Consider the following 27725-nt stretch of genomic DNA (forward strand, 5'->3'; position numbering starts at 1 on the left):
CAAATACATCCAGCTCACTGCAAATACCCCAGGTTCGTGATGGCAGGAACACAGTTTAAAGTGCTCCCATTCCGAGGCACTACCCCACCCCTGGTGGTCACCAAATGCCTAGCGGTACCCAAATCCAAAGGAACTCAACCTTGCGATTTGGCTCCTGAGGTCATAGCATTCAGTTGCCTTAATCTCTCACCAGAATTTATGACCATTCTCAGAGAAGCCCGTAAACCCACAACCAGAGCGTGTTATGTTGCAAAGAGGAGATGATTTGTTTTCTACTGCCGTAGGAAACACATTGACCCATTTGATGAAACTGTTCAAGACATTGTCTGCAAGATAGTGCATTTGCAGACTTTTGGACTACCATACCCTTCTAAATGCCTGCATCTAGCTGCAGTAGCTGCCAACCTGCAAAACAGACAAGGGTTATCATCGATCAAGATACCAGTTATTAAGGCATTCATGGAAGGTCTTAATAGAGTAATTCCGGCTAGGGTTCCCCCTGCCCCGGCTTGGAATCCCAAGATTGTACTCACCAGACTTATGGGTCCACCGTCCGAACCCTTGCATACTTGCCCTCTCCAATTCCTATCTTGAAGGTAGCCTTTTTAGTAGCCATCACTTCTCTTAGATGTGTCAGTGAGCTCCAGTCACTAACCTTGGAAGAACCTTTCTTCCAGCTACATAGAGTTAGGGTAGTCCTTCGAACTAACCCAAAATTCCTTCCAAAGCTAGTTTCTGCTTTTCAACTAAATCAATCAGTTGAATTACCAGTCGTCTTTCCGCAATCTGATTCAGTTGCAGCCAGGGCCCTTTATACACTAGATGTTAAAAGAGCTTTATTGTATTATATTGACAGAATTAAAAGAGTATCGTAAACCAAGCACCTCTTAGTGTCTTTTTCGCCCCCTCACATAGGAAAGCCCATATCAAAATCAGGTATTTCTAGATGGATAATTAAATGCATTCAGACATGTTAGGCCAAAGCTAAAATAACTTTGCTCACTCCTCCTAGAGCACATTCTACCTGCAAGATAGTAGCATCTACGGCTTTCCTGGGCAATACCAATATCTGAGATTTGAAAAAGAAGCTACATGGTCAACCTCACATACTTTCACTAAACAGTATTGTGTAGATGTATTAGCATGCCAACAGGCAAATGTAGGACATGCTGTCCTATGTACCCTTAGACAAACAACTGCACACCCACAGGTTAGCCACCACTTTCTGAAGGGCACTGCTTTATAGTCTATGCATAACATGTGTATCCACAGCCACACATGCCACTGAATGGATTATATCACCCTGTAAGCATCTATTCGTAGCATGTTGTGCTGTAGATTCACATGCGCTCACCCTCCTCCTGACACCTGTGGCCAATGCAGTACCTATATACACTATCAGATATATGTTCATCTCTTTACTAACACTTACTCACACTCCGTTCTCACCTGACTTCGGGAAAACAATCTAACAATGGAGTGGATGCCCATGCGCAATATCACCGAGAGGAGGAGTAACTTTGTCTTGTGACTCGAGTGTCTTTTTTGAAGAAAAACAACTTGCACACATCCAGACCCAACATTAGATGGCAGGAGTATGCAGAGCATGCAAATCTACAGCACTACATGCCACGAACAGATGCTTACAGGGTATGTAACAGTCAATTTTTTATGAGAAAAATTAATTAAAAAAATTAGAAATCTGCACCCCCCTGCGATAGGTAACCTGCGGTGCAGATTACCCCTTTTTTGGGGGGGGGGGGAATCGGGTCCAGTCTCTTTTCCTTACATATATTTTTTATTACATATATTTAGCGGTCAGTTACATTTTCCACAAGCCATTCAATGCTTATGAATTTCCTACCTGAGGTTGATGCATGCCTGCTCCCCCTCTCTGAGTCATTGTTGAGACACTTTAGGGATTGTTCCACAACCCCCTTGATCAATGGTCTGTATGAAATCAACACGTTTGCTTCTCAGCTCTTGAAGCTGAATAGTTTCTCATATGTTGACTTTTGTTCAGCTGGAAAGGTCTGGATGCTTTTCTAAGAAAGTGGAGCTGGACTTCTTCAACATGAAAGAACGCTCATATACAATGGCATTCGATGTAGAGGGCTCCGTGACTGAAGATGACACTGGTAAGTTGCAGACCAGGAAAGGAACCTGCTCCTGAAGCTCAGGTGAAGAACACCGCATCTGTAGACCAAGGTTTTGATAAGGGTTTCATATTCAGGAGCTAGACAGCTTCAGTTTGATGGTAGATATATTGGCTAGGGCATCTAGGCAGAAAGTTATAACTTTGCCGGCGATAAAAGCATCTTCTGCTGCCCATGGGCACTTTCATTGGCCAAAAGTTTGGGATTAATGTCATGTTAGATTGAATAAACACACCTGGGATATATGATTCATCTGAGTGTCTTCTTGAGGGGTTTTCCAGGTGATTCCTCATGACTGACTTCTTGCCCTCTACAGATGTGACTCTCTCTGGATCCAGGTCATGTACGATAGCTTCTGATATTGCAGCTGTGACGTTTGAAGGGACAGATGATTACTACAAGAAAGGCATACCCTACACTGGCTGGGTATGTAGGACTACAACTGGAGGAACGGGACGAAGCAGTCTTTGCGACACAGCTGTCCAAACTGTTTCATTCTTTCCTGCGTTGTCTTTCTTCCTCCTCAGACACCTGTCTTTCTTCTGTCTTATTTCAGATCTGTGTCTTCTTCCACTCTAACACTTGTTTTACTCTTTCTACTTTGAAGATATTTTCCACCCCTTTTACCTTCTCTTGGCCTTCTATAATATCACCGTTCACTGATCTCTCTATATCTTCTGTCTTTCTTTCCCCACCTTTCTCTCATCATCCACTTTACTCACAGCGCTTCTCTCTTTTTCCTCGTCCGCGTTTACAGCTCCATTTACCTCCTCATCAACATCTGTCACCAGCTGTCTTCCCTCGTGTGTCTGTATTCTCTGCCACTCACATATCTCTTTCACCTCTTTTTTCACATCTGTGACTTCTTTCACCTCTCTTTTCCACATACAAGTACCTGTCCTTCTCAATAGTCTCCATCCCATTTGTCTCTTAAACCCATCTCACCTTTCTTCTTGCACACTCTAGCCACCAATCTTCCATCCTTATCTTCTCTCATCTATCCGTCTTCATCCTAATGTCAAATATGCCTTCATCTTTTTTCTTATATCTGCATCCCACCTTTTAAGGAATATATTTTGCTTGGAAAAAAGGTTTATAGAAACGTATAAACTATAAAAAGTATAAAAAGTCTATTTGAATGTAAATAATATTTTGCTCTGTATGCTTTAAAAGTCTTGGTGCTTTTTCAATATCAGTAATGGAACTATTAATCAATAAAGGTCTCAGAACATAATGTGTTGAGTACTTTCTGGTTTGAGGCATGTAACTCCCTAACCTTCCTGTCATGAGATGAGGCCTATTTTCTGTGAGCCCTGAATTTGTGTTGCTGTCTTGAATTCTAAAACGGACATAGAGAAAGCACCCTTCACATCAATGACTGAACACACACGTTGCTTGTACAGAACAGTCATGTGCAGCAATGCCATGTTATTGGAGCACACTTCCTACAGTCAGCATTGGCACTGTGTATACTACAACCTTTATGGTTGAAGTGCCTTTGCAGGAATGGAAGTTAGATAGAAATGGGATTTTGCAGACCGTGGTTATGAAATATAATTGCAAAGTTCAGATAGTCAGTGACAACTTTAATAGAAAAAAAGATTTTTCTCTTGCTCAGTTCTGTTCACATCTTTACCCTCCCTATCACCTGACACATTTCTCTTTCTCACACATCTAATGTTCTCTCTTACACATCTAATGTTCTCCTCATCCCCATTTCCATGCGTCCTCTATCAATGCCTCTCTCTTCTCCTCTCAGTACCTTTTTCTTTATTTCCCACATCTTATGTCTCATCTCTCACTCTCCTGTTCTCTCCCTCTGTGCTGTCCTTTTTTAATCTCCTTCCTTTCTTTATTCTCTCAAACGTGGTACCATCCCTCTGCCCTCACATATCTCCTTCGTTATCCTCTCACCTGTGTTTCAATCCGGTCACACACCTTCTCACTTTCTTCACCGCCCTACCTACATTGTCTTTCCTTCTCTGACACAGTATCGCCTCATCTCCTAGACCTGAATTATTTCCTCCTTTCTCGCCTGACAGTTCTACCCTCTAGCAATTCTCTATTCCTCAGACCCACCTTTATCCCTTCGACCCTTCTCTTCAAGCCACTTTCCATTTTCTCATCTCCCTCTCTTGTTGCAGATGAAGCTTGCCAGTGCTGATGGCACCCCAATGAAAGGTCAGACCATCTACCTGTTTAGTGAGTGGGGTTCGCAGCGACTGAACCAATCATATGAGACCGATGATTCCGGAAGGGTGTTCTTTTCCCTGAATACCTCCGATTGGACCTCATCAGTCAACCTGAGGGTAAGTACTTCTCACTGAATACCTCCGATTGCTCTGTTTCAGTCAATCAGAGGGTGCATTCCGTTCCCTGAATACCTCCAGTTAGTCCTTCTCAGTCAACTGTTGGATAAATAGTTTTCCCTGAATACCTCCAATTGGTTTTTCTCAGTCAACCTTTGGGTAAGTTATTTTTTCCTGAATTCCTCTGATTGGTCCTTCTCAGTCAACCCAAGGGTAAGTTCTTCTCCCAGAATATCTTCAATTGGTCCTTCTCAGTCAACTTGAGTGCGAGTTAGCTTCTCAGAATACCTCTGATTGGTCCTTCTGAGTCACCCTTAGAATGAGTTCACACAAGTTGAGGTAGTCAGTCCCCAACAAACTTGCACCTTAGTGATAACGGCAAGAGAACCCAGATGTTAGGAGGTCATGAACTGCAACCTCCGGCAAGTTTCAGTCCCCCTAAAAGTCGAGAAATGAACTTCACGATTTTAGGAAAATCATTTTGCTTGCTTTCTGTTGGTTAGGAAAATCATTTCCCTTGCATCTGGTTGACAAATATATATAGACAATCAAGAGTCTTTGGTATTTCTCTCAAGAATGTATATTATTTAAATAACAAGTCCAATTTTTAACTTGTTTTGAAAATTTCTTAGAAGATTTTTAGAATTTCAAAAATACGGATATGTTTGATAAGTTACTTGGGAGTTAGATAAATGGCATCATGTCTAAATCATTTAGTTGCCTCTAACCAGTTTTTCCCCCCACTGTAACAGAGGGGTGTACATTTTGAAAGTCCAGCAAATTAAGAAATTCAAATACTTTTTAATTTTGCATGCAAGAAGCGCCTATACACACCATTACTTAAAATGTGGCACCACTCCAAAGCAGGGTCCAGGGACAGCCCCTTCTGATTCTTGTATTTTTGTCTCCAAAAACATGCTACTTAGTTCTGGGAGCAAATTTGCCACACCGTCACTTTTCCTTTCAACATTAGAGGTCACTGTGTTAGTTTTCTCTGTATAAGGTCAAGTAGAAGTGCTATAAAAGTGACTATATCTGGGGAAGACAGCCTGATCGTTTGTTTGCATTCCCTATGTTAATAAAAGTAAGCTATATCTACAACTTTGACACCTTTGCAGAAATGTCCTCGCAATTTAACAAAAAATATAATTTTGTCAGAGATCATTTTAAATCTCATTTTATGCCCGCAAGAGACACTGATACATTCATAATTTTGAATAGTGAAGAACCGTGCTCTTAATATTACTTCACACAGTTTTAGTAATATTCACCTAAAGAGCAAACAAAAAGTTTCAGAAATGTAGGGCTTCTTTCTGTCATTGGCAGTTGCACAACTTTTATTGGTATTTGATTTAAACTTTCTAAGATATATATTGCCTTCCAAAATTGTAGATTTCGCATTTGGTATTTTTCAAGCAGAGTTCCCCTTTTTGCCATAAATATAAACCAAAACATCTACAAAAAATAGGTGTGTCACTAACTTTGTCTTACTTAGTGGTGTGTGATTAAATTGGCACAAACAAGATTTTGGGAAGGTAATAAACTTTCCAAATTCATCGATCATCTTCTCTAAACTTATTTCTAGGAAAGGCGTTTAATTTTCGAATAAAAACGTGATTTTTCAAAACTCTGCACCAGCACCCATTGCCATGGTTGCAAAGTTAAAAAAAAAAATACTGACAGAAGTATTTTCTACTCTCCAAATTGAAATTACATAAATGTATCTGTAAGCACATTGTATCATCTTTACCAATGATGTTTACCAGCACAATGAAATGTTGTACATTGCTGTAGCTGTGCTATAGTCATCACATTTTCCTTGAATGCATTTTGCAAGCCTTATATGCAATAAACAATTTAACATGCCTCTAATGCACAGCTTCTTCCCTCTTATAACGCTCTACTTGATGAGGATTTATTTTCAACATTGTGAGACTCCCATACGCGAGTCCCCAATATCAAATGAATTCCCCCTTTTCAATTACAGTTGCAGGTACAGCAAAACGGATATCAAAGGTAATTTGGATGAATGAAGAGCAGTAGCTATACATGGCTCATTTGATTAGCTGTTTTGAGCAAGTTGTACTAATGTTGTGTTATGCAATGCTGTTAAGAATTTGTATTTCTCACAAACAAACAAGAGCGATCCATATGTCCTTGCGAACCAGGTATTGCTAATAAGCAGAAGCAATGTTCACAAGGAACTCATTTTTAATAGAAATTATTCATTTTTGCAGCAATTAGAATGCCCTGCTTGACTCAAACAGAACAGACAGATACAGAATCAGACCTTAACTCAATAAGGCATACCAATATTTTAACAAAGTTTTACGATAAAGGCCCACAGAACAAAATGTTTTGTAGTCCCCACATCAGCCAAAGTGAGTGTTATTTATTTTGCAAAGCAGTATTTCACATACAAAATGGCATAAAATATTTGCTGTCTGTGTATTTACATTATATACATTTTCACATTTGAAAGTGATTTGTGAACCCTAGTGAAATGACCATAACCAAACCAGTGAAATATATTTGGTGCTATTGGAAAACTTGTGGCGGTGGTTATTGGCAAATAAAAGAGGAGCCAATTGGAGATGTAATACAATCAGTTCTTCAAGGACAACTATATGATTTGTTGGGGCTCTCCCTTTTTAATAGTCCACGACGTTTCGACCCTCTCAGGGTATGAGGTCTCTTCAGGACAAAGATTCTGGGGACGAGCAACCCAATGAGGGTGCCCGAATAGTAGAAGTCCTTCTTAATAATTTTCTGGGTACTTCTCAATGATGGCAAGGATACTTAATTCCCTTTATACAAAAGCCACAGCTTGGCTTCAGTTGTTGTTCACAGTAACAGGATTACTGTAGGCCCAAGTCTTAGTTGTGAGTAGTGTCCAAGGATGAAGGTGGTGCTTCAGGAACCACTTTGAGGCATGGTGTTATGTATTAGACCGTGACCTTCAGTAAGGCTGTAATTAGCAGTGGAGGTCTCTTTTAAAGAGACAATGTCCGTTTCTGAGTTGTGAGTAGCATCAAAGTATTGAGGGTAATGCTTCAATAATATGCAAACAGTTTGCAGCAAACAAATGCCAGTAATAGCGCCTTGCCGTCTAGCTGATTCGTTTCCCTGACGGTCACCGATTATACCATTTCCGCGCTCCATGCCTCATATTATTGAAGCATTACCCTCAATACTTTGATGCTACTCACAACTGAGCAACACCCTTACAAAAAGCAGGGTTTAAGGACTTCATGGTTGAGAGGGTTCCAAACAAGAGGATCTCTCTAAAGATGAAGATAGTTCACCACTGCTCTTGAGAAGCCATATGTATATCATATTATATCATACTATTGTATATTATACTATACTATATCATGTTATATTATATTACACTATATTATACTATACTCTACTATATTGTATTATATTATATTATATTATATTATATTATATTATATTATATTATATTATATTATATTATATTATATTATATTATATTATACTATATTATATTTCAAGATTAGGGGTCCACCTCCAAAACAGGTCTGTCTTGTATTGAACATAATTCTGTACAGTGTTAGAGCAACTGTTAGGAAATTCAGAAGTGATAGTAAAAGCTTTGAGGCAAGTTATTTCTTTTAAGGCATTAAAGTGCTTGTGTAGAGTGAGATGCTTCCCAAATCTCTGCTTTCAAAATGACATGTGGGAGAAAGTGCCTCTTTTGCATGGTTAGCCCCCCAGTTTTTGCCTAGTTTTGATGTGGTTCCAAATGAAGTGCTCAGGGCTCCTGCAAATCAGGTCCCTTGTGCCAGTGCTTCTTCCCTAAAAACAAACTCCCAATTGGTACTTCTATCCTCTGTAAGTCCCTAGTAAATGGTACCCTGGGTACCTAGGGCCTGGGAGCTGAAGAGGGTCCCCTGGACCTGTGAAGGAGAAAACGACAAAGTTGACATGGCACCCTGTCTGGGTGTCTTTCCAACCAGCAGTGCCTACGGGCATAGGTAAGTCACCCCTCTGGCAGGCCCCACAGCCCTAAGGCAGGGTGCACTATACCACAGGTGAGGGCATATCTGCGTGAGCAGATATGTCCTTACAATATTGAGGCCCATTTTCCTAATATTGAATGTGCCGGGGAAGCCATAGAGAGTACATTGGCTAGGAACTCAACGACTCGAGTTCCACAGCACCATGATGGTTTCACTGAACCCAGGAGTGTTTGGTACCACACTACTACTTACAATAAATCCCCATTGATCCCAGTATGGGATTTACTGTAGCATGTACTCAGAGAGTGCCTAAGAGGTGCCCCCTCAAACCCTACCAACCCTGGTGTGGTCTCCGACTGGATGTAGGCAGCCAGCCAGCCACCACCAGATATATTTCTGGACCCCTGGGTATATAAAGCCCCTGCTCTCTGGAACCAGAAACAATGCACATCCTTGGGAGAGGTGTCATATCTCCTCCCCCAGGATGGGCAGTGCGGAAGCTTTAAAGGCCTGCCGCCTTTGTAAAGCGACTCTCCTCCTCTGCTGCTAGCAGCAGATGGCAGTCCCTGGTTTACATCCCCATTTTGGGTGGAACAATTCGCAGGAAAGATTCAAAAGAACAGAAGGTGTGCCCACCTCTGCCAATCCCACCCCTCAGGTGGGGAAGAGCACAACTTTTAAACCCCTCCATTTTAAAGATGGGAAGACCCCTCCAATCCGGACTAGGTCAATGCCTCCCTCCCACAGGAGGGTGGCATAATAGAGGGTGTAGTCACCCCAGATAAGGTGCCCATTGGCCCTATCTGCTACTGCTCTTAAACACCTCCTAAATGTAGTATTTATATGGCTCCCCCAAACCTAGAAACTAGATCTGTGACAACCTAAGAAAAAAGTAACCCTGGGCGGAGCCGGCGTAGTGTCTCTACGCAAAGTTTCACGGCGTTGGAAAGCAACCCCGTGGAACTTCACTCCGCGCCCTCCCAAAGTAATTAAAAAGGCACTTACCTGCCCCGTGGCTGCCTCCTCCTCAACATGGCCGCTCTCCCGCCTCCTGCTCGCTGTCCTTCTTCACTAATAACCACTACATTGTACGTCTTGCGTGTGCGCATGCACACTCGCAATATGTACAACGTAGGGGTTATCAACTTATCAGTGAAGATGGACGGTGAGGAGGAGGTAGGAGAGTGGCCGTGTCGAGGAGGCGGCAGCCACAGGGCAGGTAAGTGCCTTTTTAGTTACTTTGGGAGGGTAGAGGGGCCGGCTAACTACGCTCTGTAAGGAGTCGTAGATTTGCCTGAACTCCGTGTTCGCAATGGAACGGGGAGTATGCAAAACTCGCAACCTCCGCTGGCGGGTGTAGTTACCCACCTGGGCTTAGAACAAAGAAGACGACCTGCAGAGAAGACTGAAGACGGCCTGTCTCCAGCTTCTGTGGTCTTACAACCTGTCTTGCAACCAGCAACATCTGAAGGCCTGGGAGGACTGCTGCCTTCAAAAAAGACTTCAATCTCCCATGGACAGCGGACCTGTCCTGAAGAAACCTACTCCAATTACTCCGGATCCTGGTGGATCCGCGTCTCGTGCTCACTCTGCATCTGACGCCCACGGCCCGAGTATGAGTGGTTCACCTGTGCAGTGAAGTCCTCCGGCGATCCTGACCTCATATCCAGTGTTGTCTGACCTCTCCCGCTCTCAACAAATGTGCCTGTATTGTGAATCCAGAGGCTCCCGCCGACTGCGACCGGCTCCAGTAAGAAGGCTTCAAAGTCAAAAGGCACCCCTGCACCCAAAGCCCCTGGGCCTTGGTGAGCTGAACCAATGGTGCCCCTATGACCCCATACATCCCAACTTACCTCTGCTGTCGTTGGTCTTCCTCTTGCGACCTACGGTGCCACGCCTGCAGCCTCTTTGCCAGAAGAAGAATCCCTATTGAAAAGCATTGGGCCTCTGACGTCGAATTGGCACCATGCACCCGGCCGCCCCTGTGCCACTGGTGCTGCATGTTTGGTGATGCTTTGAAAGCTTGGCCCCTGCAACTGATCTACTTACCTGTATACAGTGTGGCTCTAGGCACCCCCTGTCTCCATTGGAAAGCATTGGGCTGAACTCCGATTTTGACCTTTGCAACCTGGGACTGTAAGTTTGATATTTACCTGTTTAACCGCAATATATTGTTCTCCATAGGATAAGATTGGACTGTGTTGAAAAGTTTCTAAGGATCGATTTTTGGAAGTGAAAAGTATTTTTAATTAAAAAAACATACTTACCTTCTCACGAAGATCTTGGTCTTAAAATAAAATACAAACAAAGTATATTTTTCTAAAATTGATCTGGATCTCCTTCTTGAAACGTGTGTCCATTATTGATCACTGTTGTGCAATAAATGTCTTACACTCCTCTGCATTAGGCCTCAGGCTGCTCACCCACACTTCCACTAATAGAGCACTTTGGGTTTCATATTGAGCCCTGTACAGTTTTGCAGAACACCTGGACTCTGTGCACAGTATTACCACCTAGTGGACATTGAGTAGCTTTGTGCACTTATAGCAGGTATCTATAGGTTTGGCAGAGGACTAAAATGTGTGTGTCAATGCTTTCACTGGTTTAAATTAGAGATGTTCCGCATCTGACCAGGTAGGAGAGCCTGTCCCTGCTTTGCAGATGTAGGAAACTGCATCTTACATTGCATCTGTTGCAAGGCATTGGAAGTCCCAGCAGTGTAGTACATAGTGCCGTCCACTTAAGTGGATCACTGGTAGATCCTACATATTCGCAAAGTGCAGAGATGTTAAGTATCTAAATAATTTTATACTTCTGTTCTATGCAGGGGAGCTTCAAGCTCGAGCAGCAACATTGGGAGTATGGGAAAGTGGTGCCCCGCTATCAGGATGCCCACATACGGCTGAAACCCTTCTACTCTAAGAGTAAGAGCTTCCTGAAGATACACTCTGCACAAGGAGAGCTGCCCTGCGGTCACACGCAGGACTTGCAAGTGGACTACATCATCCAGCGAAACCAGCTGCATGAGCACGCAGAACATATGGAGCTGTTCTACCTGGTAATGTCCTGGGAAATAGATTTGAGGAAATGGGGTTGAATTGAGGGATGAGGTTGACATGGGGAGATTGTGGTTTTATAAAGGAATAGGATCCACAAAGCTGAAGATATACACTGTAGCGGTGGTAGCCCACACAATTCCCTGTCTTTCTGTGAGTTGTGGGAGCTAAACCCTGATTCCACATCTAGTAACACTGCTAGTGATACACAGATTACTAGGCTTCATTTTATTTCTTCAGTGCTTGTCTTCACCCAAAGGTCCTTAACCAATGTCATACCCTGACTAGCTACTAGGGGACACTGCTATCTTAATTGCTATGTGGTTCATTCAATATCTCAGCTAAAAAGCACAGACTGCTGCTTCATTGTCTCCTCCCTCCATCCAATTCAACATTCCCAATATCCACTAGATGTCCAAGGGCCCCATAATGCAAGGTGCACTGTAGGGCTTGTAGAGTATGAGGGCCTGAGAAGGTTGCAGGTCTGGTAAGGACCACCTGTTTATCCTTTAAACCTCACAAATGACAGCTTGAATAGTCAAAGTCATGAGACCTTGTGAGAGTTAGCTAATGGACATATGTGCATGTGTCTGTTGGCTTAGAAGCATAGTCCTGGGCTCATCAGTAACCTGCATCATGGCTCTCGCTACCAGGACACCGATGCTGACTGGTTCAATCCCTCCCCCAGGTTTCATCCAAAGGAGGAATCATTCATGAAGGAACTAAGAAGATAGCAGTTGACAAAGAGCATGGTAGGTATTGTGGTCCTTTACTCTGTTTCTTCACTGTTGTGATCTCTGCACAGCTTCCTTCCTGCTCTGACCCCACAGCTTCCTGACTCGATAGCGATAAAAAGCTCCTTATTGAACAGATCTATGCACTTCTCCTCTTTGTGCATAGCTCATTGTCTCCCATGATTATCTCTAGACTGAAGATGTACCATCTAACCACCACCTTCTCTTTTCCTGATCTCGCCCCTCATCGCAGTTCTTAAGGGCACCTTTTCCCTTGAACTTCCTATAAGCACAGAGTTTGCGCCATTGGCCAAGGTGTTGATCTTCACCATGTTCGAGGACGGCGAGGTCACTGCTGCCACAACTAATCTCAATGTAGTGAAGTGCTTCAAGAATGAGGTGAGCACTCAGTGTCTTTCCTACACAACACAATAAATGTTAGTAATTTAGTAGATATCTTAACCACACTTTATAAAACCTGGCAAAAAATCATCTTATCGAAACAGAAACTTTAAAAACAATTGAGTTGACGTGTGATGAGAGGAGGTGACCTACAGAGTCTACCTTCTTTGTGATGTCATCTATAGCCTTTCCTAAACTGTGGTGGGGGGAGAGGGGAAAGGGGGGGTTTGTGTGGTCAAAGCACTTGTAGATGCAGTCTCACCCGAGGTCTGTTATTCTTAACTCTATCCTCACTTACATCAGTGTCTAGGATATTTTAGGTCTATCTTTTACAGCACACTTCTCAAAGAGACTCACTGTCTTTTAGTATGCATACCATGGCCTTTGGTACCTCACTTTCAACCCATCGTTTCTTGTATTAGCCTCTTTTAGTTATGATTGTCAAATCATGTCTCGGCTCAGCCAATTGGAGTATGTCTCGCTCACATGATGCTTTGGCTACTTAAATGAATCCTTCCGCTTCCAATAAAATGCTTGCATTGCAAAGCATTAGGGACTCTTTCCTGAAAGATTCGAAGTGATACGATTCCACCCGATGGCCGTGAAAATAAGCCGGCGATTGAGCACATAATACCTCATACATGGAATGGGACAGTAATTGTTAGAATATGGGTTCTCTGATTGGCACAGGTAGGTACTTGTGACAAGCAGGGAACCTTTCCTCTAGTCAGGGTAAGGAGTTACACTCCTAAAATAACCCCTGCTCACCCTCTAGGTAGCTTGGCGCGAGCAGACACGGCTTATCTCAGAGCGTTATAGGTTAAGCATTTGTGAACACATACAGTAACCAAGTGACAACACTACAAATGGACACCACACAGGTTTTATATTAAAAATAAGGATTCTTTATATAGAGTTACCACAAGACCATTAAACGACAAAAATACACAATACGGTTACTTTAGTTGGTAGAAGGTTGCTTAGTTCTCTTAAGTTCTTAAATGCGACACTTTAAGTCAATGTACCTTTTAGATGCGACACGCAGGGCAACTAAAGTGTTGCAACGATGTTGATGCGATGACATTTTTGGTGCAAAGAAATAAAGACGTGACGATCTTCCATATGCGTTACGCTTCTCCGATGTTGTGAGAAGACTCGACTCGATGCGTCGGCTGCAGCAGCGTCACCCCTTTACGCGATGCGATGACAGCAGCTCCGACGGCGGCGCGCTTCTCCGTGGATGCAAGGCGCTTTTCTTGATGCGGTGCAATGTGACAACTACGATGGCTGCGATGGCGACACGCTTCTTCCTCGAGGCGAGACTCTTCTCTTGATGCGGTGCAATGCGTCAGCTACGATGGCTGCGATTGCGATACGCTTCTTCGGCATTGCAAGACACTTCCGGAATGATGTGAGACGCTTCCGCTCGATGCGATGCTGCAGCGGCGACACCCTTTGCGAGATGCGACGACAACAGCTCCGACGGCGCACGCTTCTCCTTCTTGAGTCGCGCTTCCAGCTCCTTGCGACACGCAGTCCCTCAGAACAGCAGCAGGCACTTCCAAAGAACTCTGGGGAGCTGGGGGCTGAAGTCCACTGGTCCTGGGACTTCGTTCAAGGGGCAAGCTCAGCACAAGCCCTTGGAGATCTTTTAAGCACAAGTCGAAATAAAGTCTTTGTAGTCTTTCTGCTCTCCTTTCAGCAGCAAGGCAACCACTGCAGGCCAATCCCCCAGGTCAGGGACAGTACTCCTCCTTACAGCTTTCCCAGTTCCTTCTCCTCAGGCAGAGGTTCTTCTTGTCAAGCAGGATCTAATTTCTTGGGAGCAGGGTCCCAATACTTACACCCCTAATTCCTTTGTTCCTCTGGGGTAGAGGGGCCTTTGCCCAGTCCAAACCAGTTCCTGAGCACTTTGTTGACATGACTCTGACTTTCCATTCAGAGTGCAGGGCAGAGACATCAGCCGCTTCACAGGGGGTGGAGCCAGCAGTGTGGTGGCAGAGAACAGCCCTATTCAGAGTCCAGGTGTACTCCTCCCACCCATCTGGCTGTCAATCTCTCTATTCACCACCAGGCTACCTAGCCCTGCCCCTCTGGGTTTCTCCAGCCCTGTCACTCACACAAACCAGACAGGCAGATACACATCATAGCAGAGGCGGGCTGAAATGGTTAGGCAAGCAAATACCAACTTTCTAAAAGTGGTATTCGCAAACACAGAATATTAAAATAAACTTTACTAAAAGATGTATTTTATTATTCTGAGTTCAGGCATACTAAACTCGAATTTCTACCATGCTCCCTGGGTCTGTTAGGATCATAAGATGTAACAATTCTAACAGCCCATTCTGGCCTATGGGAACAGGTAGCCTTGCAATAATGAAAAACGAAAATGGCTGTAATTCACTATTAGGACATGCCACACACATCAGGGCTTGTCCTACCTTATGCTTACAATGCACCCTGCCCTTGGGCCTGCCATAGGGGTGACTAATATGAAGTTAAAGGAAGGTTTAGGGACTGGGAAGTGGGTGCACTTGCCCAGTCAGCATGACAGTACCAAACTGCATGCAGGTTCTGCAATGGTAGACCTTAGACACATTTTACTAGGCCGCTTCTGTGGGTGGCACAACCAGTGCTGCAAGCCCACCAGCAGCATTCGTATTTACAAGCCCTGGGCACTCCTGGTGCACTTTACTGGGGCCTGACAGTAAACCAAATAAGCCAATCATGGAATCCAACCAACATATACATTTAACAGTAGGGAGAGCATATGCACTTTAGCACTGATCAGCAGTGGTAAAGTGCCCAGAGTCATAGAACAGCCAACAACAGGTCAGAAAAAATACAGGAGGAAGGCAAAAAGTTTAGGGATGACCCTGCAAAAAGGGCCAAGTCCAATACTACCCCCTTCCAGCCAAAACGCAGGGCAGACCAATCACCACCGTGATGGTCTTCCCTGCTTGGGGCGATAGAACAAGGACCTGGCCCGCAACTGCAGGGGCAGACTCCAGTTCTACGCCAATCTGAACCTATTGGAATCCCTCTGTCCATACTCTCGGGGCCCACCAAGCCAATCCATGGGGAACCCTTCTCCTCACCTGTGGACACCCCCTGTGCAGCACCTAACCTTAACTGGCTCACAGGTGTGTCCCAACAGACAGACAGCAAAATGCTACAGTGGCCACTGACAGTAGTCAGGGATGAGACCCAGGCCATATGCCTCTCAGGGCTCTCAAACCTCTGTGGCGCCAGGGAGCGGGGGGCAGTAGCCCCAGGTGCTTGGCAACCTTTGTCAATTCTCCCTCCTGTCAGGTCAGGTATGACATCCTGGCACTGACCCACCAGCCCCAGGCCCGTACCCGGCGGCTGGACCAAAGACTGGGGTGGCCTCTCCCACACCCGGTCCTCCTCCTTGGGGCTCTGTACCCTCCCACTTGTAGTGGTACCCCCTTCCAGAATTGCCAGAGCACCTGTGGCAGGTGTCCTGCGCAATTCGCCCACCAGTTCAGGGGTTCTATCCTGCAACTGGGCGTCCAGGTCAGGGGGGACACCCTGAACCTGGCCCTCCAACCTAGGGTCTAAACCCTTCAGTTGAGCCGGGGTCAGAGGCGAGGACTCCCTCCCTCTGCACCCCCTTCCAGAGTACTGCACACTCCCAACTGGCGTGGTACCCCTAGAAGCAACATGGGTCAGGACACTGATTACAGTTGTCCCACCCTCCAGGTAAGACAACACCTGAACCTGGCTTCCCAGCCCTGGGACCAACCCATGCGGTTGAACGCTCGCCTGGCGCACCAGGACTAAGGGTGGGCGTAGTGAGCGTAGTGGGGCTACGTGAAGCAGCACGTAGTGTGCCCAAATCTACGCACACTACGCGCTTCGCGTAGCCCCACTACGCGCCACCTGCCACCCACCCACCCTACTTTTAAAAGATAAAATGAATTTGTAATAAAGCAAATTAAAGGCACTTACCCAACGCGCGGCGTCTCCCGGGGCTCCCTCTTCCTGTTTTTCAATTTTCCTGACAAATGCGCATGCGCGGACGCCCGCGCATGCGCATTTCTTGCGAGAAATGCGCATGCGCGGGCGTCCGCGCATGCGCATTTGTCAGGAAAATTGAAAAACAGGAAGAGGGAGCCCCGGGAGACGCCGCGCGTCAGGTGAGTGCCTAATTTGCTTTATTACAAATGTATTTTACCTTTTAAAAGTACGGCGGGCGGGAGGCGGGTGGTGGGCGGCAGGCAGCTACGCTTCGCCCACGTAGTGTACGTAGGCGCTGCCTGCTTCGCCTACTTCGAAAACTGCGAAGCAGGCAGCGCTACGTACACTACGTGGGCGAAGCGTAGTGTCGCGCCCAGGGTTAACCAGGACTTCGCGGGGAGCACGCATGCCCCCCCTGAGGGTGACACATAACTCCTGTGTCGTGTGACAGTCTGCCTGGCGCAGATCTCCCAACCCCTGTCCACCTGACAGTGCGCGAAGATCCCCCAGGACAGAAGTGGTGTCACCATGGTCATTCACTGGGGACGCAGCCCTTCTGGCTGGCCCCTGACCCACTGGTTCTTCTACTGGGGACTCCTTCCCCCTCTCACCCCTCACTCTGGACTTCTGCCCCCTCCCAACTGGAGCGGTACTGCCAGACACCAGAACTGATGGAGGCCTGCTTACAGACACTCCCCGTTCACCAGACACTAGGGGGTCCCGCACAATGGGCTGCCCCTCAGGACAGACTAGGCTCCCCACCTGGTGTTCCCTTAAAGAACCATCCAGGCTCTGAGACTGAGGTTGGACACTCCCGGGACATAACCCATTCTCACTCCTTCCCCTTAAAGATAGGACGTGAGGCCCCACACCCCTCTCACTACTACAGGACCTAGTTGGGCGGCTCTGAGCCACTTCCACCAAACTGGGTTTGAAGATACCTGAACCACTCATCTTGGGATCACTCCCCAAGGCTTTTCCAGACCCTTGGGACTCCACCAAAAGGTCTGCCTCCAATGTGAGCTCCCTGCGGTCAGAGAACTCACTCTCCGACAGGTGTTGGCATAGCTCTGGAAAACAGGGACTTACAATATGCTCTCCCATAAGAGGATCACACAGCCCCCTAGCAGGGTTGACCAAACTATCCTTCACCTCACCATCCAGTGCCTCGCACACGTACTCCACACCACTCTCCTGAGACTGGCAAGACAGGATCTGACTGTCTCTGTTACACAACCCACACTCTTCTGGGCGGTCTTCACACTCACATACCAGGACTTCAAATTTGGGGGAACCCCTCTCCCTGCACCTCTCATCTAGAGTCAGGAGAGTGTCCCTCCCACCACTAGGACCATGAACCCCTGCGCCAGATACCCTATTCCTCTCAGGGACACTGCACACTACTGGAGCTACCTCATGTCCTTGAACCTCCTGGTGTATGTTAACCCCCTCCTTCAAGTCAGGCGCCACATCTCTGGGTGGGTGTACTACTCTCTCAGCACTAGAAAATTCAATATTGCTGCCACCATCTGAGCTGGATTCCTCTGCCCACTCAGCAAAGCTCAATCTCTGAGCTACACACATTTCTTCTTGCTGGGCTGAGACACTCATGGTCTCAAGCCTCTCGAGCTCTAAGTCAAGCTTCCTCATAATCAACTCATGCTCCATTTCCATTTTCTTTTCCTCTAGGGCTAACTTTCTAATTTGCCATTCCAATTCTAACTGCCCTTTTAACTTGAGCTTGGTCAGCTCCATTTCGTGCATCCTACACTCTCTTCTATCTGCCAGCTCCTCTGGAGATAGACTTTTACCAGAAACACTGCTACCGGCAGGGGAAGGGGTCCTCCTTCCTCTTGGACCCACTGGCCCCTCCAGCTGCTCCTCTGCATTATCATTATCAGTGGCATTCCTTGCTTCTACCCAGGCCCTCAGCGCCTTGTAGAACTCTGCCTTGTTTTTACATCCAGTAGCAGAAACATTAAATTTCTTGCAGAAGAATTTCAGCTGCTTGGCAGTGTAGCTATCCAATTTCTCTTCTTCCCATTCAAATTCAGTATTCACAGAGACTATGGATGCTGCTTTCTCCACCATGGTTAAGCTTGGCAGTACTCAAAAATAGAAAGTCCCAAAAAGAAATCTACCACAGGTATTGGTTGCGTTTAAGGTCTGCACTCACTAAGTAGTGTCCACCAATTACTGTACATAAGTCAGAAATGCAATTCCAGAATCCCACCGTTGCCACCAATGTTAGAATCCGGGTTCTCTGATTGGCACAGGTAGGTACTTGTGACAAGCAGGGAACCATTCCTCTAGTCAGAGTAAGGGGTTACACTCCTAAAATAACCCCTGCTCACCCTCTAGGTAGCTTGGCGCGAGCAGACAAGGCTTATCTCAGAGCGTTATAGGTTAAGCATTTGTGAACACATACAGTAACCAAGTGACAACACTACAAATGGACACCACACAGGTTTTATATTAAAAATAAGGATTCTTTATATAGAGTTACCACAAGACCATTAAACGACAAAAATACACATTACGGGTACTTTAGTTGGTAGAAGGTTGCTTAGTTCTCTTAAGTTCTTAAATGCAACACTTTAAGTCAATGTACCTTTTAGATGCGACACGCAGGGCAACGAAAGTGTTGCAATGATGTTGATGCAATGAAGTTTTTGGTGCAAAGAAATAAAGATGTGAAGATCTTCCAGATGCGTTATGCTTCTCCGATGTTGTGAGAAGACTCGACTCGATGCGTCGGCTGCAGCGGTGTCACCCTTTACGTGATGCGACGACAGCGGCCTTGGCAGCGGCACTCTTCTCCGACGTTTGCGAGACGCTTCCGCTCGATGCGATGCTGCAGCGGCGACATCCCTTTATGCGATGCGACAACAGCAGCTCCGACGGCGGCACGCTTCTCCGTGGATGTAAGGCGCTTTTCTTGATGCGGTGCAATGCGACAACTACGATGGCTGGGATGGCGACACGCTTCTTCCTCGAGGTGAGACTTCTCTTGATGCGGTGCAATGCGTCAGCTACGATGGCTGCGATGGCGACACTTCTTCGGCATTGCGAGACACTTCCTGAATGATGCGAGACGCTTCCGCTCGATGCAATGCTGCAGCGGCAATACCCTTTGCGAGATGCGACGACAACAGCTCCGACGGCGGCACGCTTCTCCTTCTCGAGTCGCGCTTCCAGCTCCTTGCGACACGCAGTCCCTCAGAAGGCCCAACAACAGCAGCAGGCACTTCCAAAGAACTCTGGGGAGCTGGGGGGTGAAGTCCACTGGTCCTGGGACTTCGTTCAGGGGGCAAGCACAGCACAAGCCCTTAGAGATCTTTTAAGCACAAGTTGAAATAAAGTCTTTGTAGTCTTTCTCCTCTCCTTTCAGCAGCACGGCAACCACTGCAGGCCAATCCCCCAGGTCAGGGACAGTATTCCTACTTACAGCTTTCCCGGTTCCTTCTCCTCAGGCAGAGGTTCTTCTTGTCAAGCAGGATCTAATTTCTTGGGAGCAGGGTCCCAATACTTATACCCCTAATTCCTTTGTTCCTCTGGGGTAGAGGGGGCTTTGCCCAGTCCAAACCAGTTCCTGAGCACTTTGTTGACATGACTCTGACTTTCCATTCAGAGTGCAGGGTAGAGACATCAGCTGCTCCACAGGGGGTGGAGCCAGCATTGTGGTGGCAGAACACAGCCCTATTTAGAGTCCAGGTGTACACCTCCCACCCATCTGGCTGTCAATCTCTCTATTCACCACCAGGCTACCTAGCCCTGCCCCTCTGGGTTTCCCCAGCCCTGTCACTCACACAAACCAGACAGGCAGATACACATCATAGCAGAGGTGGGTTGAAATGGTTAGGCAAGCAAATACCAACTTTCTAAAAGTGGTATTCGCAAACACAGAATATTAAAATAAACTTTACTAAAAGATGTATTTTATTATTCTGAGTTCAGGCATACTAAACTTGAATTTCTACCATGTTCCCTGGGTCTGTTAGGATCATAGGATGTAACAATTCTAACAGCCCATTCTGGCCTATGGTAACAGGTAGCCTTGCAATAGTGAAAAACGAAAATGGCTGTAATTCACTATTAGGACATGGCACACACATCAGGGCTTGTCCTACCTTATGCTTACAATGCACCCTGCCCTTGGGCCTACCATAGGGGTGACTAATATGAAGTTAAGTGGGTGAACTTGCCCAGTCAGCATGACCGTACCAGACTGCACGCAGGTTCTGCAATGGCAGACCTTAGACACATTTTACTAGGCCACTTCTGTGGGTGGCACAACCAATGCCACCCACAGCAGCCCACCAGCAGCATTCGTATTTACAAGCCCTGGGCACTCCTGGTGCACTTTACTCGGGTCTGACAGTAAACCAAATAAGCCAATCATGGAATCCAACCAAAATATACATTTTACAGTAGGGAGAGCATATGCACTTTAGCACTGATCAGCAGTGGTAAAGTGCCCAGAGTCATAGAACAGCCAACAACAGGTCAGAAAAAATACAGGAGGAAGGCAAAAAGTTTAGGGATGACCCTGCAAAAAGGGCCAAGTCCAACAGTAATTAAGGACCATTGCATTTGGAACAAAAACGTGTTTGCAGACTCTGCGGTTAAGATTAAAGCATTTTGTGAAAGTGCCGTTCGACATGGGTTCACATCACATGGAATACAGTTCGTGGATTGTGTGAACTATTTCTTCGCCCTGAAGAAGCCCGCGAGGGTGAAATGCGTTGGCTGTTGTATGTTTAATAAAGAATAAAAGGATCTACAAAACCAAAAAGTGAAAGACTCGCCATTTCTGTCATCGCTTTCGTGCATCCTTTGTGGGATTTGAACCTTACGAACTTTTGTTCTTGTAATGATGCCTCTCCCAGTCTTTTGTATTTCAGCATTAGGGACTACTTTAAGACAAGTGATGTTAAAAGTACTAATTCCATCATGATACACCTGCCATAACAGGTTTCATTATGGTCAAATTCATGGATACTCAGTTAATCAACATTGACAAGTATGAAGCTGAGAGTCAGTCCTTCCACTAATTGAACTTATGGCATTCTGATCATGCACAAATATCGTCAGCAAGCAATTAATTCAAGGGCTCAATCAGTTGCCTTAATTAAATATTGTTCCTGTTCCTTTATGCAAATAGTCACTATTATTGGGGCAATGATGACTGAGCACTGCAATTAGGTTATTTTCTACTTAGTATCAAAATAAAGACAAATGGGAGCAAAACAAGTTTGTGCCCATCATTGTCAGCCTTTGGCATTACAGCTTCAAAGTGGAACACAAAGTGGTGCACTCTGAGCTGGAGCACATCGCTTCCCAAGCCATCCACTCCCAAGTATCTTCTTTTGTTTGGTAAATAAGCAAATAGAACAATCACTTGAGGCCTGATTTAGACTGGCGGATAGCCCTTCCGTCTTATTACAAGTGCATTTGGACGTACTACACTTGTAATTAAGCATGTAGTACACTTGTAATAAGGCGGACGTGATATCGATCATGTTTGTAATAGAGTCCTGTCCGCCAAACAGTAAATCATGCCCTTAGTTACTCTTCCATTTCAGAAAGGCCAACCTCCACCCACAAAACAAGTAAAACCAGTACCTCAACAGGGCAAACCTCCACCCACAACACAAGTAAAGCCAGTACCTCAACAGAGCAAACCTCCACCCACAACACAAGTAAAACCAGCACCTCAACAGGGCAAACCACCACCCACAACACAAGTAAAATCAGCCGTACAACAGGGCAAACCTGCACCCACAACAGAAGTAAAACCAGCACCACAGTGGGGCAAACCTCCACCGACAACACAAGTAAAACCAGCAGGACAACGGGGCAAAACGCCAACGACAAAACACATAAAACCAGCACCACAACAGGGTTAACCCACAGCACAAATAAAACCAGCACCACAACAGGGCAAACCTACAACCACAAAACACATAAAACCAGTATCACAACAGGGTTAACCCACCCCACAGCACAAGTAAAACCAGCACCACAACAGGGCAAACCTCCAACCACAGCACAAGTAAAACCAGCACCACAACAGGGCAAACCTCCAACCACAAAACACATAAAACCAGCACCACAACAGGGTTAATCCACACGCACAGCACAAGTAAAACCAGCACCACAGCGGGGCAAATCTCCACCCACAACACAAGTAAAACCAGCACCACAACGGGGCAAAACTCCAACCATGAAACACAGAAATCCAGCACCACAACAGAGTTAACCCACACCCACAGCACAAGTAAAACCAGCACCACAACAGGGCAAACCTACAACCACAACACAAGTAAAACCAGCACCACAACAAGGCAAACCTCCAACCACAAAACACATTAAACCAGCACCACAACAGGGTTAACCCACAGCACAAGTTAAACTAGCACCACAGCAGGGCAAACCTCCACCCAAAACACAAGTAAAACCAGCACCACAACAGCTGGTCAGCAGCACAGTCCTCTCCTCCTTTCTTTGCAACATAAAGATGGCACTAAACAGAAGTTTCTGAAGATGCCTGACCAGCCTGTACCCCTCTCAAACAGCAAGTCCTTCCAGTGCATTCCTTTCTTTGACTGGCAGTCCATGCAGAAGGAACAGTGGTGTAGTTTGGGTATTGTTGGGCAATTTGTTGCTGTGTGAATCACCCTGGTGAGATCAGAACACCCCATGCCCCCAGTGGGGTCCCCTGCTCATGGCTATGGCAGAGGACAAATATTTGCATCTTCTCTTGCAGTGTGCTAGGAAAGTCATTTCTATTTTACATGCAAACCAGATACAAGTTGGGATCATGCAAGGCAAACCTTTGCAAACTCCCTTGAAATGGATGAAATGGCCCACCTGCATGAGAGATATTCTGATTAACTAACACATACCTTGGCACACTGGGGGTGTGGGGGGGGGGAATCAACTATCAATGGTGCATAAGGCGCAGTGGCTGAAAGACCCAGAGGCCTAAATGGCCCACTTTACCCTAACTGTTATATTTTTCTACCCAAACAACAGTGATAGGATGAATTTCTTTTGCATTTCTTTGCTTTCAACAGGACTCGTGCCGCACCACTGCAGGACAAACAACATTAGTCAAATCATTAGCGGTTTAAAGAAGGAGGCCTACATTATTCCAGTCAAATATTTTTTTTTAAACAACATTCCCAGTCAGGCAAATCTCAAGCAATACTTTCCACAGGCTCAGTGTTAGATATTGCACGCCTCATTTGCTCAATCTCAGTTGTGGGAAGTTCAGTGTGCCCAGAATTGCAGTATTGCACTTGCTAAATATTGAATACGCGCACAACAGGTGTTCAAAAGGCTGCAGTTTGGTCATTGCACTTACCACATGCCTGGTATTTTGGATGATAAGATTTTAAGAGCCTTGTGATAGCAACTGAACATTTCACCAATATCAGTTATGGTCAATAATAGGCACCCATTAACAAGAATGCCCATTTTCATGTGCCTGCTAACAAGTATTACCAGTATCCAAATGCACCAAAAAAAAAGAGGTTGGCAGTTTCACATGATCTGGAAGAGATATTGCCAGTTTCCACGGTACCCGGTATCCAGGCATGCCTATTTGGGCATTTCAGTCCAAGACACTGGCAGCTTCCAAAGGTATCACAAGCTTCCATGTCCATGAATGCACTCTAGCCCCATCACCATCACTTCTTTCCTGACACTTCCAGTGAGGCAGTGAAGACTCATGCCATATTCTCATTTGGAGAAGACCTTAGTGCAGCAGTGGTGATCCCTGCTCCATGTTTCAATAGAGCAGCCCAGACAGATGCAAGCAAACAGAAGGCAGTGCCTAGCCACCGGAGGTTGCAACTGACCACTCACCAACTCAGGCAGTGTTCATGACAATAAGGGGGTAGAGGACCCTGCCAATAAAGGCTCAGCATCCAGACTCTTCAGAAAGCTTTCCAAATCCTTGCAGGCACTCTCATTTAAAAGGTTGGCTAGGATCAGACACCTGCATAGGTATGGGAAGGGTTCTTTAGGGGAGGTGTTTCAAAACCCATTCCTTTTTGTGGTTTTGACGAATTGCACATGGAGAAAAAGTCATATCATGACACTGTTAAAGGGCGCTTCTCTTACAGATGCCTAAGGTACTGAAGCTCGATCTGCTGCCTGTCTGGCAGGCTAGTGGCCATCTGCCTTTTCATGAGTCCTAGCGAACATACCTCCACTGTTGACCACATCCTACAGAGCTTGCTTTCTCAGTGAACTGTACTTTGTCAGCTCATCACATTGAGAGTCGGTCAATCTTAAAAGAGTTTACAGGGTAGCTTGTTGACTTGGCTTCAGACTGCAGTAAACAATGAGGACAGCCAATGCGGACTTATCTATGCTGAAGGTTCCACCTCAGTTAAGCAGCCTTTGCTCAACTGTGAAACTGATGCTCTTGTCCTTAGTTGGTAAAATAGTAGGTGTGGTCAAGTCTAAGTGTACATTTTCTTTGTATGTGTTGGGATGGGAGATGTACAATGGAGTCCTGGGTTGCAGTCTGGTGCAGGAGAGGCCCAGAGGCTTTCCCTGGTCAACAAGATCTTCTTTGGTCAACCAGGCAGTCAAGCTTAGTTTATTTCAGCCTTTTTTGGACACTTGCATAAAGATATCCTTGGAGGTACCAGGAAAAATGTCTTGCTGGGAGGACAGGACCATTTTCAGGCCAATCATTGCCATGCAAAAGAACCAGAGGTCTGCTGAGATCTGCTTAGAAAGGGTGGGAGGGAGAGGAAAGGGAAATGGGCTCTCAAGTCAAGGAAGAAACAGTAGGATTGAAGTGGGTCCGGATGGTAGGTGGAAAGAATGCCCTTTCCATGATGCTCCACCTGTAAACCCCAGTGAAGGATCAAGGTATCTCCACAGTAGTGTGAACTTGGTTGATAGTACTACCTTTTTAGTTATTTTTGGAAGCCCTAAACAGCAGCATTGGGGAATACATATTGAAATAGTGTTTATTATAAATATTATGCATAAATAATAGTTTGAAAATACTCAGGTTGATTGTCCATGCACAAGAGTATTGAGAATCTAATTTGTCGTGTTTCTATTTTATGCGGTGGCAAAGAGACGCCTCTTGACTTCTGTGTTGGGTTTTTGTAGGTGACCTTGGGATTCTCTCAAGAAGAGGCATTACCTGGGGCTGATATCTCCCTTCACCTGCACTCGGCTGCCGGCTCTCTATGCGCTGTCCATGCTGTGGATAAGAGCACGGTACTGATGAAACCCGAGGAGGAGCTCACAAGTGAAAAGGTGAGTAATGCTGCTGCTCCAGCCCAACCTGTTGGCATTGTCAACAGAAGATACTGAAGACAGAAAAGAGGCCATGTGCAGATTATAGGCATAGGGTTGAGGTCACCATGGAATTCCATTCTTCTCCGCCCTCCATCCCTCTGAAGGTGTTGAGACACTTGCATTTAGAATGGCTCATGATTCCTTTACTCAAGAAAGCTATTGAGCAGGATCCCACATCTCAGAGGAACAAAAGGATGCATTCTCACTAGTTTTCAGGCTAGAAGACAACTCCAGGTCTCTATTTTATATTGTATTATAGCAGGAAATGGTTTATTTGCCAAATTGACCATCAAATATTTCCTAATTTCCACCAGGAGAGTTGAAAAGCACCAAAAAAAGACTGACAGGATGCTTGATTCCATATTTCCACCTGCACATCACAGCAGACATTTCTCTGTTATCAAGTAAGAGTCACTCATTTGGTCTGTGGTCAGTACCTAGAGTGCTTTCCAAGCACTTGACAGTTGTATGTTCTAAGTGATATCACAGACAATAAAAGCCTCACTTTTGTTGTCTATTTGATGTCACTCAAAATCCCTCAGGGAAAAGCATTGCTGTTATTCAGTTACCCATCTATAATTTTATATGTTCCCTTAATCTGACATCCCTTTCATCTTTCATCACTCCCATCCATTCTCCTCTTTTAGCACAGCAGTCAATTAGATTAAAAAGTCACCATTCAGTTTAGTCAGTTCCATGAGTCCCTTCAGCACTCTGTGCAAAGTGTATATAAAACACACAAAAAATTGGTTATGCAATATGTATTTATATTGATTTTTATTTTTTAGTATGCACAAACAGTGACCCAGAGAGTTATGGTGGAGCTAGTGAGTCACAGATATGCCAAACTAACTCTACAGGCTGCTGGTCAAGATGAAAAGTATGGGCCAAATATTAAACTGTCTCCTAAATTTTGCATGACTGTATTCACTCCTTATCTGACAAAGAAGTTGCAAACAAAAATCCATCCATCTGCTCAGCTGCAACAAAATATGCTGGACAAATTAGCAGCTACAGATTTTGGATTACCTGAAGGTGCACACATCAGAAGTCAGAACTGCAGGAAGTGGGGACCTTGATCATGGAATGCTCTCTGTGCAATGCACACGCATTTAAAACAAAACATGTTCCGCAAAGGGCGGTCAATGAAGATTGGTTAAATGATGGGCCACTGTGTCCACTCTCCCAATGCCCAGAACTAATCTGGCTGCAAAACTGTATTGTCTGCAGGATCCGGGTCAGGGATTGAGGCAGACCAACCTACAGAGACTTGCCATAGTCCAATAAATCCATAAGTTGCACAGGCAACAGTTTCCTTGGAAACCTCAATGCATGAAGCTGTTGATTGATTAGTTGGAGGCTTTAAAGTCATACTACAATTGATAAAGTCTCAACCTCTTTCACCATCTCCTCAGCTGGCAGAGGCAAACTTTTTATAGTAGTCCTCCAATGATTGGACAAAAGGTAGTTTTTACTGCAAGCTACTAGGACCTCTTTATTGCACCGTAACTCCTACTCTTTTAATCATTTGGATATGTCCATTAAAGAACACTGAAAGCTCCCCTGGACAGTTTCAACTGAGGCCCTGCCCTCAGCTCGAAAGATCAAGCTGGTATTGTTCACCTATGGATAGAATTCAAACTCAAAGGAACTAATGATCACGGCTGAAGGTCTAACATTAATTCTCATCAGCAGGGTTCTGATAGAAGGAACTGGTGCTTGTTTTTGTATCCTTAGAGGGGGATCTGGGATTCTCCAAGGTGAAAGC

The 27725-nt window shown here is 45.4% G+C and overlaps 1 protein-coding gene and 1 long non-coding RNA gene across 2 annotated transcripts in view; one reads left to right on the top strand and one right to left on the bottom strand.

Moving 5' to 3' along the window:
- Positions 1-27725, top strand: part of LOC146812870 (alpha-2-macroglobulin-like protein 1) — a 227443-nt gene that overhangs the window by 46846 nt on the left and 152872 nt on the right. The window contains exons 9-15 of the mRNA XM_085619944.1: positions 2024-2138; positions 2473-2582; positions 4301-4465; positions 11279-11509; positions 12196-12259; positions 12495-12640; positions 25766-25915. Coding sequence (XP_085476070.1) covers positions 2024-2138; positions 2473-2582; positions 4301-4465; positions 11279-11509; positions 12196-12259; positions 12495-12640; positions 25766-25915 — 981 coding nt within the window. The remainder of the gene's footprint in view (positions 1-2023; positions 2139-2472; positions 2583-4300; positions 4466-11278; positions 11510-12195; positions 12260-12494; positions 12641-25765; positions 25916-27725) is intronic.
- Positions 1-27725, bottom strand: part of LOC146812871 (uncharacterized) — a 70609-nt gene that overhangs the window by 34631 nt on the left and 8253 nt on the right. The gene's annotated exons all lie outside the window — the stretch shown is intronic.

The sequence above is a fragment of the Triturus cristatus genome, chromosome 7, assembly GCF_964204655.1.
Source record: "Triturus cristatus chromosome 7, aTriCri1.1, whole genome shotgun sequence".
Lineage (NCBI taxonomy): Eukaryota > Metazoa > Chordata > Amphibia > Caudata > Salamandridae > Triturus > Triturus cristatus.